Genomic DNA, 16,942 nt, shown 5'->3' with positions numbered 1-16,942 from the left:
AGCTGGCAGCCTCGCTGCAGGAATAACCCGGGCTCCAGCTCTGGCTGCGGGGCACACAGCTCTGCCAGCCCCGGGGCTGAGCCTCTGCCATGCACACCTCAGGGCAGCCACCCCTCTGGGAGCTGCGTTTGACAAGAAAAGCAGCGAAAGAGGAGCAGCCACAGGTAAATGATTATTTACAGCTGCTGCGTGGGGAGTGTTACACAAGGGGAGGGTGGAGCGCGTTCCACCGCCCTTCCACGGCTTGTGGGCAGAAAAGCCGATCACCGCCGTGATGTTTCTACTCCCCCAAGACGGAGTTAATACTGTTTACCTTGTAATAAGAATGCTATTTCTTGCTTTTTTTTCTCTTGGCTGAGCTTGTTCTCAGTCTCCCCGGCTGCTGTCCTGCTGGGGCAGCTGGCTCTGAGGGCAGCCAGGAGTGCTGGGCTGGGAGCAGCAGCATCCCATGCCTCCCACCTGCTGAACCTTGCTGTGTGGTTCCCAAACCAAAAGTCAAAGCCCTTGGCTGCAGTGGGAAGTGAATCCGTGGCAGGGGAGAACAGTTATTAGCACTGAGCAGCTTTCACATAGCTGGGACTTTTCTAGGAGCCTGGGAAGAAAGCAAACTTGGCACTATCTAGTTCATATTGTTCTTCCCTCACTTTCTCCTTTTTTTCCATTAAAACCTACCTGCAAGCTATAGGACATTGGCAAAGGCTGTCTTTGCACCCCTCAGTCCTGGGAATCCTCTGCCCTGATATGAAAATGCAGTTTTTTATGTCAGTCACATCCTTCACCTTCCTGGACAAGAGGCAGCGATGTAGCTTTTGCACGTATGGACTTTTATGTTGTGGTAGGTGAAGTACAAAAACACCATGGTAAGAATGCAGACTTGTGCAATGTCCCAGAATCTGCCACCCAGCCTGGCTGTAACAGCCTGGTATGGTCAGATGGACCTGCCTGGTGAAGAAAACATCTTTCCAAATAGTCCTTCTTCTAGCAGAAGGGAGGACCTGCACAACTATAGTGAATCAGGACAAAATGGAAGCAGAGCCATTCTAGAGCAAGGCAAAAATATGGGAAACTTAACATCAAAATTCATGTTTCTGCCATGAAACCTGCTCCTGGGCCTGGCTGATGAACCAGATAGGAGTGGAGGTGGCTTCTGTGCCTCAAGGCAAACCCAGCAGATGTGTTATCCAGGTAGGCTGCCCAGGGCTTGGCCCCTAGCCCTGGCAGGACCCACCAGCTGAAGGCTCCTTGTGGTCCCTGTGGCAGCAAAGCAGGAGCACCTACAGGCTCCATAGCTCCAGGCGCTCCTGGTGTCCACAGCAGGTCCCTGTAGGAAATGTAGACCCCAGGAACACCAAGTCCCCAATGCAGTATGCTAGGAATCCAGGCAGGGCTTTTCTGGAAAAGCTGTAGGAGTTGGGAAGTTTTCCAATCAAGCACATGAGGCTCAACAAAGGAGTGTTTTTCCCTTTCTGCTCAGTGATGCAGATGCCCGAGCACAGGACTTCAGGAGCTGCAGAAAGAGTCAAAAGCACTATGCTATAGAAGAACAAGCTCCTTGTGCAGGCTAGACTTCTAGAAGCAGGGAAATAGCAACAAGGCAAATTGAAGAACCAGTGGGAGTGGAGGAATGAAGAGTCTAATGAAGGGGGACGGGGAGGACACCCTTGCAATACTGTTTGTGTTGCAATCCAAAGGCCAGTTTGGAAAGCTCAGATCAGCTGGATGCAAAGCCCCAACACTGAAACATGTGGTTGTCATGAGCCTGTGCTCCTCTGCTCTGTGTGACACCAGCCATCTCCTCTGCCAGCTGGTAGGTGCTAAGGTAGTGGGCAAACATTGTGGGCGAGTAATCCTGATGGTATACACACTAGCTGCCAGGGCTTTGGCCACTGGTGAGGTCTGACATTACAAGACTTTTGGAAGATGTCCCCACCCATTGCAAGGGCATGGACGAGGTGAGATTTAAAGGTCCCTTCCAACCCAGGCTGTTGTGTGATTTGCAGCGCTGACACTGCAAAGAGCTGACCACAAAACAACTTTTCAGGTAGACTTAGGTGTAAGACCCTGGAAGATGCTGGCAGCTTTTAGCTGTCCTTTGGGAAAACACCAAAACAATTTTACATCACTGTCACTTCATTGGCTGCCCCAAAGTCACTCCAAGTGTCTCCATGCTCAGGACAAAGGCTCGAGCTCTTTCAGTCTGGTTACTCATCTAGATTTGTAAATCTGCTGCTTTTGAGCAACTTCAGGTTACTGACAGTTCTGGGGTTTTCTCTTAAGAAGTCCTTCATTAACTTCTTTCCCTCAGTAATGCCATTATTTCTGCTTCTGCCTTATATTAAAAAGATTCTGAGCTTGTATAAATGTTTCACAAGGAGCTGTCAACAGGTCTCTTGGCTATTTCTGTGATCTTAATTGTCAGTTTTCAGTGCTTTAATATTCTTTAGCTATATGTTCAAGAGCAACATAGAAAACAAAGCCAAATTTATTACAAGAAGCTGATGTGCAAATCAGAAACTGAATCTGAAAAAGGCATTGGGCATGGATGATTTCTTAGAATTATTGAGTTGGAGAAGCCAAGAAATCCAACAAGCTGAGTCTATTCCAAAAACATCTTGAGGTCTCTTATTCCTTTGAAATATCTAAGCAATATAAATGAGCATGTAATTCCCACTGACAGTGAAGTTCCCTGCATAGTATACAGAGCTCTGGCACCATGTGAATAATAAATATGATATGGAAGAAGATGCCAAGAAGCAGTCAAAGTTCCTATTGTCTGCAGAGACAAATGCCATCATTTCATTGCAAGATGGCTTTAGCAGCAGGAATGTCAGTCACGTGCACAGACTGAAATCCAGTGAGAAACTCCCCCAGCTTTCAACCCATGCAACTCCTTTTCTATGCAGCCTACAGCAGAGATGGCCAAAGGGTCATCAAAGAAAACAAAGAAAACACAGCCAAGTAGAACTGCATGATCATGGCAGAAGGGGGAGAGGAAATGAAAGTTTGGCTTTGAACTTTGTCCAGTTAAAAGTATAGCAAAAAAACAAGGTAGCCTCTGGCTCCTGCCTCTGTGCCAGTCTCACACACAGATCTGCATCTCCTGCAGTGGTCTATCTTTGCCAGCTGCTGAGAAGTCTTACTGACCATTGTTTTCCATTTTCTCCTCTGCCCAGGAAACTTCAGAGTAGAAATTGCAGAAGTCCTTGGAGAGGGAGTGAGAATGAAAACATGGGAAAAAAATTAATCTCAATGGAAATCCTTGACTAATTGACAGGTTGGAATAAGAATGACCATAGACCCAAAACTATGCCAGGCAACCAGCCTGCTCCAGGCACTGCAAGCTCACTCAGCCAGCCACATGCCTGGCTGTTTTGCTCTGCCAGCTTTAAAAGGCCTAATTAGCTTTGTTCCTATTGTTTGTAATTACAAAAGCAAACAGCCCTTGGAGAGTGAGGGACTAGAGGAGGCAGCTCCTCCACTGAGCTTGAGAAAGTGTTTTAAATACAGTTTGTCTCTCATCACAAGTACTCAAAAATATGAAGGGGATGAACTCAAACCCCCAATGAACAGAAAAAGGCTTCCAGGGCAGGGGGAAGCAGGCAGAGTCTTGCTATCCTGGGGAGGTATCAGTGCAGTTTAGAGGATCCCCTGCCCAACAGGAACCATTCTCTACCTGGCCCCCAGAAAAGGTTGTGCTGTCACAATAGAAGCACAGTACACTCCCCTAAAGGGCTTTAGAGTGAGACGGAAGGAATCCCACATGGATCAGCAGAACTCTCGCTGCTCTGAAGGCAGATTGCCTCTCCTGGGAACACCTTGGCTCTGTGCCCCATCCCTTCCCCATTCCTGCAGCTCCCACCCCCTGCAAGGGAGCCGTCTGCCCTCCCCCTGCCCCTTCCTGCTCCACCCAGGGTGCAGCCTGCCTTGCCGGGGAGCAGAGCAGACCTTCTGGTTCCCGGGCTGCAATCAGAGCAATTACTGGGTGAGTTTCTTCCAGAGGCCACAATTGCCTGACTCACTGCAGAAGATCTGTCCCCACCTATGTCTGCTGTAGATACACACAGCTAAACAAGCTCCATCCTGGCAGGCAGGCTCCTAAAAGCCAAAGTCCCACTCTTCACTTCCATGTGCACCGTTCCAAGTTCTGATCAAAAACAAGAAATGAAGTAATAGTCTAATTTTCCTTAAAAAAGTCCATTTATTGAAATTGTTTAAACACTTTGTACAAGTTCCCAATACAAGCATCTGCTCCCTGGCTCAGGGTTAATGCAAATACAAAAGCACAGACTTCAACAGCTCTTTAATGTGACCTGAGCTGCCACCTCCCAAGACAGGAGGTCTCCTGAGGCAGCTGCTGTGCACAGGCAATTCCCCACAGAGAAGGGGAAGCCACATGGCCCAGCTCCAAGTACAGGCCAACATCAACTCAAGCCTGAAGCAAATGCTCTGGTTGGTTTTTTTTTTTTTTAGTAACTTTATGCTGCAGAAGTCAGGTAAAACAGAGGTACAAGGCTTGTGCAGACCACCAATGTGGCAGGTACGTAGCTCAGCCAGAGGCTCTCCCTGTCTACAGAAGGAAATCAAGAGATCTGATGCCTCTGAACATATACACAATTATAAAAAGCCTGGTCAGAAGCACCAGTTTCCTTCTATACAAAAAGGCTGAGCTTTGGAGAAGTGGCACCATCCCTCTAGGAATCATAAGACTGAACTCCCAGTGTCAGCCAACTCCAAGTGACTGACTGGGTGTTTCAGGGGAAGGGGTGGGAACCTCTGAAGAACAGCATTCTTTTTTTAGATATGACTCTATGCAAGGATGGCTATATCTTTAAAATGTTTGTTTCTTCCTCTTTGGTGAGCTTGGATTACAAGCAAATGCCATAACCTTTAGGTCAGTTTTCTTGGAATTTGCCTTCATATCATCACTGAAAGTGTTTACAAGAAATAGACAGGATGGAATGGCAGCGTGTGAGGTATCTTTGGGGAAACATCAGGGAGTGGCAGTGCATTCAGTTTGGTTTAACACAGCTAGCTGCATCAGGCAAATGGAGATTGGGAAACTAAGCCCAAATGAGAAAGCCTTGAGGAAAGAGGAGAGTGTTAAAAGGTGAGCTGTAACACACACAGGGGGATAAAGCTTCAAGCTCAGCTGCCAGAGTGGGAACATGGAGAAATAACCACTGGCAGTGCTTGGTGTCTAAGGAACAGCCTCAGAGACACACAGTGAAAACAGAAGGCAATCCCTTTCCTTGAGCTCTTCCCTGGCACCAGGGAAACCTGCAGATGCTTTGGGAGTCTGGTAACTTCTGTGGTCTCTACCTTACACTGCATCTTCCATTAGCCAACAGCATGTGCACAGACAGTGTGGATTTCCGCTTAAGTCACAGCAATTTGTTTGTGACCCTTTGTCTGCATGGAAAGGAGGGTGCTGAAGATGATGCCAATAAGACAGTACAAGAGCATTTTACATCTCTTCAAACATTCCTACATGTAAGGTCTTTTCCCCAAAATTATGTTTCCCCTTAAGCTATTGGTTTCATCATTTGTATACAATATATGTTCCTTTAATTTCTACACACACCACACTGGGCTCTAAAACTTAATGGGATATGGGACTGAATTGTTACCATCTATTTAAAAAAAACAACAAAAAAAAAACCTACTGAAAAAAAAGCACCAACATCCGTCTATAAAAACAGTATCATTTTCCCTTTTACTCCCAAATACTAAACTTAACCCAAGCTTGGAGGTTTCATCTTTCCAGTGGCAATACCTATGAATCTAGGCTAGCCTTCCTCCACGGGCTGGGAGAGAAAGGAGAAGTTACGTCCAGTAGCAAAGAGGATTACAAAAATATACACATTTTTGGGAAAAGAGGAAGGCAGAACCTAGAGCCTGGACTCTGCTCAGGACAGTGGCATTGTAGTGTCCTCTCCAAAATGCTTTCACTACCAGTGCTGGTGGCTCCTCTTCTTTGTTTCATTATACATAATCCTTCCCTGTGGAGGAGGCATTTTTTGGGTAGCCTCGGGTGGGTGGATATGAGGTTTCTCTCCGGGGACAGGAGCAGCAGAGGAAGGATCCCCCCAGTATGGCCAGAGATGAAGCTGCCCAGCCAATGAAGAGAGCTGACCCAAACTCAAATCTGAAGAAGAAAGGGAGAAAGTGAGAATCATTGTAATCCAGAGGTATAACTTGCAGTAATACATTCATACAGAGCAGAAGGAAGCAGAAATTGGGATGGATGTGGCTTCCTACAAGGCAGCAGCTTGGAGCAGTCAAACTTTGCTGACCCTTACAGCTCAGAGCCAGGTTTTTCCAGCATTTTGGGTCACCCCCACCACCCTGCACCAGAGCTGCAGGCCATGCTCTGTGCCTTTAGCCTGGAGTGGGACAAAAATCACAGCAGTCCCACCAGTGAGGTCTCTGGCAGTGATGTTACCTTAAAGCCAGAACCTAAGAGCCACATGGATAATGAGATCTGGTCCCAGCTCTTTCTGCACAGCCTGAAGCCAGCCCAGCTAGTTCAGAAAATTCCTCTCTTTGTTTTGAGTGGCTGCAAGCCCTGTGTGTATTTGTCATGCTAAACTAGTGTTATACCAAGTGGGTCAGTACCTGGTGTTGACGGGGGTGAAAGGGTCATAAAAGGCCCGAGCCACTCTGTTGCCATACCACGATGTGGCCACCAGCGCTGCCAGACCTGCACATAAAGAGAACATAATGTCATGGCTTAAGAAAAAACAATCAGCAAAATCACTGCAAATATAAGAATGCAGCAGAATCAGCATCTGGAGTAAAGCTGAGCTGCTGCTACCCTGGAAGTTCTGAGCTGTTCCATTTAGGCTGGTTGGGAGAGAAGAACAAATTTGTGGTTTCCCACAATTACACTGCAGCAAAGGCAGGACTGCTCTGCTGACAGCCTTTTTTCCACTGAAGCAGGGTCAAACTCAGCTCTGCCAACAGATATGGAAAGCATAAAGTCCATATAGAGATTGTAATGCCCGTGCCAAAGTGCCCCAGGTAGCCTGAACCAAAGTCCTCTAAGGAGTTCCCAGATCAAAATGCTCTTGGAGCAGCACATCAAGCCCTCCCACATCCTCCACAGGATATATACCACCTGGGAAACAGGACATTTAACACTCAACATATCCGTGTGTTACCAACCTGAAATGATGAAGATCACCCCACCGAGAACAGCCATCCTCATCTTCTTCACCTGGTCATCTTCCATGCACTTCATGCATTTCATGCCAACACATGCAACAAACATGCCAACGAGCCCCACGACTATTGAAGCCACCATCAGAGCCCTTGTGGCCTGCAGACTGCCTGGAAGACAACAGCATTTCAGTTACCCACAAAGTCAAGTCAAGATACAAATCGAAATTCAAATTACTGGGCTCAGTAATCTTGTAGCTAAATATTCCTGCTCCCTGATACACAGGATACATCCAAGCAAGACATTCCCTCTCAGCTTTAGTCTCAAGACTGTCATGCATCAGGATCAGAGGACTCTCAGCCTCTTCTAAAATGCATGGCAAACAAGGGCATGCAGCAGCTTTTTGCAGGAAATGACCTGGGAATTGCCCTCAGACATCTTTTGTTCCTTGATCATTTGAATACCAATTGGAAGGACATATCTGTTTATCAAAAGAAGTATTCAGATTTAGGCTCTACCTTGACAAAGTACTTAAGCACACGTTTTAATATGAATAGTGACATACATATGAATAGTGCCACAGCAGACAGCAAGGCCCATTTACTGCTCAACACTTCCAAAATCTTTTATACAAATAACTCAGTGCTGATTTAATTTTTTTTTTTTTTTTTGGTGCTACATTCTCAGTTTGAGTCCCAGAGGGTATAAAAATACAATTGCAAAAGAAATAGGGCTTTCCCAGCCAATTGAAAAATACCTTGTTTTCTTCTCTACTTAAAATATTTAGCTTAATTGACTCAAAGATACTCAAATGCTTGAAGAGCCTCTTGTGCTTTTGAAGAGCTGGAGCATGGGGTGATGCCTCCCATAGGCAAGCATTGAATTTGGCTGAGTTCTCAGCAGACAGACTTGATGTACCTTAGGATTTGGTTTTTATATGAACTCATCTGAAGGCATGAAGACACACTAACCCTGTGAATGTGAGCTACTGAATTTAGATTTTCTTGATACCAAAGAAAAAAGTAATGTAAATTAAGTCATTACTGAAAAGACCCTCAGGTGACAAAACACCTGACTAGTAGTGAAATAAGAGCCTGAGCTTTATTGTCTGGCAAATCAGGTTTGTTTGAACAGAATGAATTTTCATATACAGCTCTGTAAAGCCCTGAGAACAAACAAGGCTGGCTAATAAAATGAGTAAGCTCCAAGGAACATGCTGTAACCAAGGCACAAGTGTCCCTGACACAGTCTCAGGTCTAGAGTTCACCCCTCAAAACACCCTGATTGCATCCTGGTAGAGCTCTGCAAAGCATTTCAGGCTTGAACTGCAAGGTTTAAGCCTTTAACAGGGCACCTGCCCACTCAGTCAGGGCTGGCATGGTGAGCCCACCTGAGTGCCTGCCTCAACCATGGGCTCTGTGGCCCTGTCTGAAACTCAGAGCTCAGACCTGGCACTGGCCAGAAGGAAAGCAAAGCCACACAGCCATCCTCTGCAGCTTCTTTACCACACTTAGTCCCATAGAACTGCTTGTGCAGGAGAATTCCTGTGACCCACACCAACATCAGGCTCTAATTCTGCTCTAAAACAGATCTCCATCTGCCCCTTCACACACAACCTTATTGTTCTGTAAATAGATTATGAAACCAGTTACAAACAACACAATAAAAAGACAATAATCAGAGCAACAGGAAGGAACACACTTCCATAAGATGACGGTTGGCTTTCTTGGGAAAAATTCCTCAATCAACTTGGCTAATATCATCTCTCACTTCCTTCAAAGGTGAAGCTGACACACCTCCGCACCACCCGTGTTAATCAAAACCCATCTGCTGCACCGAGTACAGAAACCCATTAACAAAGCCATCTGTCACTTTAGCATAAATCACCACTGCAGTACCCAAACTCATTTTTAATTGATTTACCTCCAATGTCAGAGATTACACTCCAAAAGTAATTTCTACCTTACAAAAGCCATGCCAATATTCAGAAAGACCTCAGCTGACAGGTTGCCCACCCAGACAACCAATTCAGCTGCCATACACTTATGGCTAAATTGTGCCCTACAGCAGAAACTCTGGAGAGGCCCATGGCTGAATATCAGTTTGTACTGGGCATGGGAAACCATATTTTCTACAGAGGTACCAAACCTGTTTTATCAAGGCTACAGAAAGCTTGGCTCAGTCTTGCTCCAGCAGAAATTACTTTACAGGAGAGGGTTTTGAAAGAGGTCTTTCATGAATCTCAAAATAGGCAATGCTATCTCTAAAAACTAGAAAAACAGTTATAAGGGTGGGAAGAAACATTTCACCTTCACACACAGTGCCAAGGGACAAACACAGGAAAATGCTGGAAAAAGTTTCTATGACCTCTAAAAACCCAGCTATGAAACGCACTAAAATCTCAAGATGTATAAGCATTAACCAGATGCATGCCATGACAGCTTTGCAGAAGCAGCTGAACAAAATACAGCATTGTGAGCTGTATTCCCCAGGGCTGCCCACTCTCAGCAGACACTGGTGGGATAACTGGTGCCCTCGCCCCCTCCTCATGCATGGCTCCATGGCACAAGGGGACAGAAGCATGCAGGAAACTTGCAGTGGGACAGCAGAACAGGTTGGAGCCTTTGCAGAACATTCTGTTCCTTTGTCCCAAGAAGCTGTAATGTGACATGACTGTGCCAGCTCAACCATCCTCCACCCACCCTGTGCTCCCAGCACAGCCTGGGAGCAGCGCTTTTGTGCTCCTACCACTTTTGCAATGTGTGCAGTGCACTGGCCACAGTTAATCATCATACAAGCTACCAGTTATTAACTACACATTAACAGACACGCTGTCAATGGAAGCGGCACATCCAGGGGCTGGGAAAGCTACTTTAATAATTGTTCTGTTGTTCACATGGTTTCCAGATGCTTTAAAAGTCCAGAATTATACAAGTACAGTATTGTCTCAACCTGCTAAACAGGACGGGCTGCCCATAGCAAGTGGAAGTAATCCACAGCAATATAACTTTACAACTTTTACCATATTAGAGGGAAAACTGGATTTCCCCCACACTCCTTGCTGCTGCAACTGTCTCACCAACAGGAACAGGAAAGCCCAGGCAGTCCTGGGAGCCCTTGGGGGAAAATACAGTCCTAGACAAGGTGAGACAAACTGGTCTGACACCAAACAACAGCTGTCAGATGGCAACAGTATTTTGTCAATACAAACCAGTATTGACTCTGAAGCCAAGCCTTCTGATTGCTGGCTAGCAATGAGAGACACAGCCTGAAAACTCTATAGCAACAAAGCAGCAAGAACTGAAAAATGGAGGCTTAAAACCCTTGATGACAATTAAGAACAAATGTGCATTCTGCAAGGCATAAAATACCACCAAAGTCCACAGACATGCAGCTGCAGCTCACACCTGTTTCACAAAATAAACTCCATGTCCTAAAAAAACATTAACAAACCATTCAGAATTATTGTTACTAGTTTTAGACACAAACAACTTTATTCAGTTTATCTGAAGCCTAAGTAATAAGCTTTCCTTCCCACAATTCTCATTAACTGAGACAGAAGTAATTGCTGGTAACTGCTTAGTTACATAAAAAATACTTCAGTACTTCACCTGCAGATGTTTGAGGGTTTTCTCTATCATCCCATTTCCTTATTCAATCTGTTTATGTCATTTATATTACAGAAAAGCTGTTGGGAAAGTGCCATGGGATTTCTGTAATGCCTGTTTGTAAAGCAAAATTACTGTAATGGCTCTGTGCAGATTATTGTGCAGATTATTCTCTGATAGGGATGCTCATCAACTGCCTTAATTTAAAATAAGGACTTTTCCTTCCCTTCCCATGGGCCTTCATCCAACTAACTGATGACAGAACACAGGTGAAACAGATGCTGTGCAGTTCCCTCTAATCCTTACGCAGGAAGTTCCCCAAGAGTTGCAAGCACCCCTGCAGTACAGGAAGCATGTTCCACTGTCCACCCCCGAGAGAAGCCAGCAAAGCCTTCCCACCGGGGTTTCATCAAAGCTGGGTTCCCTGCAAGGAGCAAGATGTGAGATCCTGCTGGGCTGCCCTGCCAGCATGTGAAAGTTACTTTTGAGCAGTAGACAGGGGACTGAAGATCTGAGCGAGCAGTAACAGCTTCAGAGGTGGCCAGTAAACATTTCTCACACTTTGCAGCTGTTCTCACTGTACCCAAAAGCTGATAATGGCTTGGAGGCTCTCAATCCCCTTACCAGACCCTGCAAAGGCCCACCTTGCATACCCATCAGCATCAGATTCCAGCCTGGATGCTTTCAAAGCACCTCCCGACCTCTTCCAAGCTATCGAGGCAGGACAGGGACTCTGGGTCTTGCTTTTTTACAAAATGGGAAGGTTAGGAATTCCCTACTGCATTTCCAGTGCACAAGCAGCAAGTTCAGTAGGCAACAGCGGCCTTGTACTCTGCATATCTGAAAGCAATTAAGGTTCAATGCCCTCCTACCCTCACTGACAAATAAAGATTAGTAGCAAGACAAGCATGATACCACCATTTCCAGATTCCTGGTCAGAGGAGACCTGGGCAGCCTGTTTTCCCACAGAGCATGGAAATTCCCTTACCAAGAGATTTAGTAACACATAGTAACACCAGCTACTAAAAGCTGCTTAGAAGCTTCTTGTAGAGCAATAAAGCCAGTGTATTGCAACAGACTCCCATCCCTCTTGCAGACACACCAGAGCACTGCACAGGAACAGCCTCGGTGGCATTCCAAGTAACCCTCTACCTTCTCAAAGCCAGCACAAGTGAGACTATCACTCAATCGAGATTTTTCATCAGGAAGGAACAGGGGTTGAGAAACACTAGCAAATTAACCCTTAACCCACATGAAAGCACAGATACCAGCAGGTTCTACCTGTTTAATCAAGATCTAAAGATGGAGAATGGGACACATGTCCCTCATACTTTGTCTCTCCCTGGGCCACCATCCCAACTCCCCTATCACCAGAATTGGGCAGCAGTAACCTGAGCATGAACCTTTCCTTCCCCCCACCCATTCTTTTCCTCAGCTCCTGGAACAGGCTCAGCCAAGGTGGTAAAGGTGTAGGAGGGAAGATTTCACATTTCAGTCATGTTGCTTGACCCAGAGGGTATTCAAAACCTTGTTTATTTTCTGGGCTAGGGCACAAAGGCTCATTGTGGATGTACTAGGTTTGGTGATGAAGTGATAGATGAGTCTCAGCTTGTCTCAAGCACAGAACCTCTCCCAGCAAAACCAAACAGGACGATGAGTATCTTCAGCTAAAACAGCCTTGACAGGATCCAGAAAAACATCTGTCCTGAACAGGAGAATGTGGTTAGGTGGGGCTCAAAATTTTCAGAGGCAGGTACCAGGAGCCCTACTCCCTCCTGTCCAAGACCATCCCCCTGAGATCCCGAGGAGCACAAAGCTGTGCTAAGCTCCATGGACCATGCTGGAGGGCCACAAGAACAATGCTGAGGCTGTGCAACAAAGCCTTGTTGCAGGGGTGGCATTTGTTGCCTCTGTGTCTGCGTGTGGCCACGCACTGCTTTTCACGTAAGCCAGCAAAACGCAGCCTTTCTGTTGCCTGAATAGGAGCAGTGACATAAGCCCTCAGCTGAACACAGCTGTGGGAGAAGTGCCAGCACGGGTGCACTCCAGCAGTGTGCCCACACGGGAAACTGGAGGCCCCTCGGTTGGCTACTGGTGCTCATCAGCTTGTGCCAAACCCATCTCTGCCTTGCAGCCAAACACTGACACATCCAGAGCAATGGCAACAGCTACCAGATATTCCAAAACTTGCTGGCAAAGCCTTTCAGCATTCCCACAAACACGAGTTACTGCAGGTGCAGGAAGGTTCAGTCCTTTCTACAGGGACAAAGTAATTACAGAGCTGAGCCTCTCCCATCAGGGCATGAGGCTCTGCCATGTGGCTCAGAGCACCTGGGGCATATGAAGCCCTAGCAGGAAAGCGTGGCCAGGCAGAAGTTGTGCCCACACAGCTGTGCTACCTTCACCAGGATACACACGAATGCAGTAAGGGAGCTCTCCACTGCACCTGTCCCGGGGTGTTGCTGTTGAATTGGGTATAAATGGTTTGGGGGTTTGGTTTGTATTTTTTTTGCACCTCCACCCAAACCAGCACTGCTGGTCCCTGCCCAGGCCTATGTGGCTGCAAAACCTTGAAGGGACACGAGGAGGGAAAACGACAGATAAGGTGCATGTCCCCAGGCATGATCTGCCTCAAAGCGGGAAAGGCACAGCCTAGGCAAGCTGAGAGACCGCAAGAACGAGGAGCCCTTTTGCCAGCCCTCACTGATTTTCCCCGTGAGAGTAACACACGGCGATCTCCTGTTATTTGAGAATTCTCAGGCATGCTGTCCTGCAGAGCTCGGCGAGAAGTAGAAAAAGCCACCACAAGCTCAGCCTCGGTCCCTGTCACCTCCCTCCCCTGTAGCCCTGGGAGAGAAGAGCTCGCATTGCTGGCTGGACAAAGGTGAGGGGAGCAGCTGGTTTCGGCCTCAGCCGTGAATGGGCCAGGTCTGGAGGGCCCGGGGCAGGTTCTGGGGAGCCTTTGCAAGGCGGGCTCCGCAGGCGGGTCTCATTTACGGCACAATGGGCTGCACACAGCCCCCGAGGCAAGGTTACCTTTCGCAAGCCATCCAGGGGGTGGACAGAGATTCCTCAGCCACTCCTGTCATCTTCGCCCCCCACCCCCAGGGAGAGATAAGAGGCTCTAAGCTGAGCGGACACGTAATTAGCACTCCAAGCACTCCGGACCCAGCCCTGCCCCATCAGCACAGCCCCGCACCCTGCGAGTGCCGAGCGGGCGCGCAGCGCTCCCGACGGGCACCAGCCGCTCCCCCGCCGGCCGCAGGGACAAGGGAACGAGGGACACCCGCGAACGTGGGCCCGGCTTCACCGGCGGGACACACAGCAAGGGCTGGGGGCAATCGGACTCGGGGACACTCCCCGCGGACCGCGGTATACGTGAAACTGCCTGCTCATTCCTTTGGGAAAGAGAAGGTGACCAAAGTGGCAATTATTATTTTATTAATTAGGGAGGGATGAGGGTGTTCCAGCAGTCGAGATGAGACGAGAGGTATTGAGAAAGTAGTACGGTTTTTTTTCACCCCTTTGTGTGTCAGCATGTTATCTGCCCCAGCGCTCTAGAAACAGCCCTCTCTGAGGCTCCAGCTCCGCTTGAACACCCCAGTGACACCCCAGGCAGCCAGGCTGCAGCTCCTGCCTGCATGACATGGCTTTGCCGTCCCAGGACATGATAAGAGACCCAAAGATTATCTTGGCATAATGGCCTGTCTAAAAACTCCAGGCAGTGCTACCTGGGCAGGAGGCCAGTTCACCTGCCAGCCCTCAGCTTAAAAGCCCCACGGGAGCAGCAGCAACTTTCCTAGAGAACAAAAGCCCAAAACAGTCAAAGGCAAACAGGACCCGTGCTCCAAAAGCCCACTCTGGCCACCCTGCTGGGTTCTGCCCCCGCTCAGCCGTGTCCAGCGAGGGCAGCCGGTCCGTGGCTGGACCTCTACAGCGAAAAGCTCTTGCTCGCAAACACAGCGCTTTCCGGAACGCACGAAGAGAATCTAACCCTTCCTCCCCACGGGACATTTTGGGTGGGGACGGGCAGGGGGATGAGGGGCGGCTCCGGCCCCCGCTCCCCTCCCGGGGAGGCGGCACTGCCGAGGGTGCCCCAAAGGACAGCCACCGGGGAGCGACCCTCAGCTCCGGCGGGGAGCCCCAGGAGACGCGCATCCGACAGGATGAGGACTCATAAAAGAGATGGGGGACCCTGAGCGCTGCATCTTCAACCCTGAAGGGACAGGCTAAGCACATCCAATGGGACAGAGACCGTGAGGCCCGACAGCAGCGACACCCCTAACGCGACAGGAGGCGAAGGGCGTGGGGACGACACGGACGACGGCGGAGATAGGACATCGGAAGTGCAATAGGGCCGGCAAACTCAGTCTAAATATTTCAGCTTGAGTTTCGATGCGACCGACACCGAAGCGGGGTAATTAATGACCCTGCGGGCCCGGTACCTCCGCCCCGAACTCTGCAAGAGGCGCTGGGGCGGAGGAGACGGGCCCGACGGGACGGACACCCCAACACCCCTACCAGCTCCCAGCCCAAACTTACTGTCCAGCTTGAGCAGCGAGTCGTACACCTTGCACTGGATCTGCCCCGTGCTCTGCATGGCGCACGACATCCACAGCCCCTCGTAGAGCGCTTGGGCCGTGACGATGTTGTCCCCCGCGTAGGATGCCATCTTCCACTGGGGCATGGCGGTGCTGATGATGATGCCGACCCAGCCGAGGAAGGCCATGACGAAGCCCAGCAGCTGCAGCCCTCCGCTGGCCATGTCTGCGGCCCGGGGCGCGGTGGCAGCGAGGGGACAGAGAGCGCGCGCCGCACTGCCGCCCGCGCGCCGCCCCGCGCGCCACTTAAACCCGCGCCGGGCGCGCCCCCTGCCGGCCGCGCCCCGGCCCCGCCCCGCGGGGCTCCGCGCGCACGGGGGGACCCGCGGGGACCCCGACAGCCACCCCGACAGCCACCCCTCCCTCGGGGTCCCGCCCTAGGGAACCCCGCCCCGCACTGCCCCTCCCTGCGGAGAGAGCCCCCGGGGAATGATCCCTTCTCTTCCCCACGGGAGAGCTGCGCTGGCACCCCCGGATGTTTTGGCTCCTCGAAAGGCTGCCCTGGCTGCGCTCGTGGGTCTGCCCCTTCCTCGAGCTGGGGGTGCTGAGAGCGGGAACCCCCGCTCGCCTTCCCTGGGAGAGCAGCCTGCTGCTGTCCTTCACCTGCTGGAGCTGTGAACTCGGCTCTCCGGCTCTCCGGAGCCAGCACAGCGGGCAGGGGAGTGGGGACGGGGCCGTGCCGGCTCCACCTGTCCAGCTGCTGTGTGTGTGACCACCTTCCCCAGCGCACCTCAGCGCCGCCAGGCAAGGCAGGGGGGCATTTTCCGCCTGGCACATTCGCTGCCTGGCTCCTGGACATGCAGCACACGTGGGACAACCAGCTACGGAGGGGGCAGTAGAGCAGCCATGGGAATTAGGAGTACTCTGGTTTTGAAGGGCTTTCAGAGAGGCAGCTGTGCAAACACTCATCATCCATGTACAAATCCAAACTTTTGAACCTACTGTTTTAAAAAGTACTGTGTTCTGTACACCTCTGAATTACTGGGAGAAATTTCACCTCAGTAATTTGCTAAGGTTTATTGAACCAGGGGATTAGAGACCAGGAAGGAGTGTCCTCTCTCTTGGGTGTGTGTTTGTCCAGTTACTGTAGTTTCCCTTTCTCCTGCGTGGATATTTGAATATTGACACATCCGGACTCAGAACAGGCAAAGTGACGAAATGCTGTCTCCTTCAGAGGGCACGGCCTGGGCTGGGTGGTGCTGCCTGCCCTCACCACAGGCTGGATGGAGGGGTCCTTCAGCCTGGACCTGCTGTAATCCCAAACTCTGAGATAAACAGGTGATAATTCCTGATAAAGGTCCTGCTGAAGGTAGAGATGGGGTTGCATTGTTTTGACACCATGTTTTGCTTCATTCTGATGACTTAGGAGATTTTGCTGGAGTTGCTTCCTGAGATTTGCAAACAGACAAACAAACAGACTAGTGATTATCTGACCTGTCCTGTGCAATGCCAGGGGGGTCAAAGGGGAGAAAAGCCACTGTAATCTTGCTCCACCAGCCAGAGACAAAGCCAGGCTGGTTTGCTCTGAAAACTCTTGTGGCTCCAGGTCTTCAGTGCCCAGGCAGCAGTGCTGG

At 49.5% G+C, this 16,942-nt stretch overlaps 1 protein-coding gene across 1 annotated transcript; it reads right to left on the bottom strand.

Annotated features, from left to right (window-relative positions):
- Positions 1 to 4,178: 4,178 nt before the first annotated feature.
- On the bottom strand, positions 4,179 to 15,610 carry CLDN1 (claudin 1). The gene is made up of 4 exons (XM_058844384.1): positions 15,310 to 15,610; positions 7,165 to 7,329; positions 6,616 to 6,700; positions 4,179 to 6,145 (listed from the first exon to the last, which is right to left on the bottom strand). The coding sequence occupies exons 1-4, from the start codon at positions 15,530 to 15,532 to the stop codon at positions 5,983 to 5,985; spliced, it is 636 nt and encodes a 211-aa protein (XP_058700367.1). The 5' UTR covers positions 15,533 to 15,610; the 3' UTR covers positions 4,179 to 5,982.
- Positions 15,611 to 16,942: the final 1,332 nt, after the last annotated feature.

Source organism: Poecile atricapillus, chromosome 8, assembly GCF_030490865.1.
Source record: "Poecile atricapillus isolate bPoeAtr1 chromosome 8, bPoeAtr1.hap1, whole genome shotgun sequence".
NCBI classification, from domain to species: Eukaryota; Metazoa; Chordata; class Aves; order Passeriformes; family Paridae; genus Poecile; species Poecile atricapillus.
This window is presented reverse-complemented; position numbering and strand designations above follow the sequence as displayed.

Bases quoted from the DNA above. Each gene is read 5' to 3' on its own strand.
- CLDN1 (XM_058844384.1), bottom strand. From the start codon at position 15,532: ATGGCCAGCGGAGGGCTGCAGCTGCTGGGCTTCGTCATGGCCTTCCTC. The intron at 7,330-15,309 runs GTAAGTTTGGGC...GTTGTCTTCCAG, and splicing joins CTCGCTGCTCAAGCTGGACA to GCAGTCTGCAGGCCACAAGG. The intron at 6,701-7,164 runs GTTGGTAACACA...CTTTATGTGCAG, and splicing joins GGTGATCTTCATCATTTCAG to GTCTGGCAGCGCTGGTGGCC.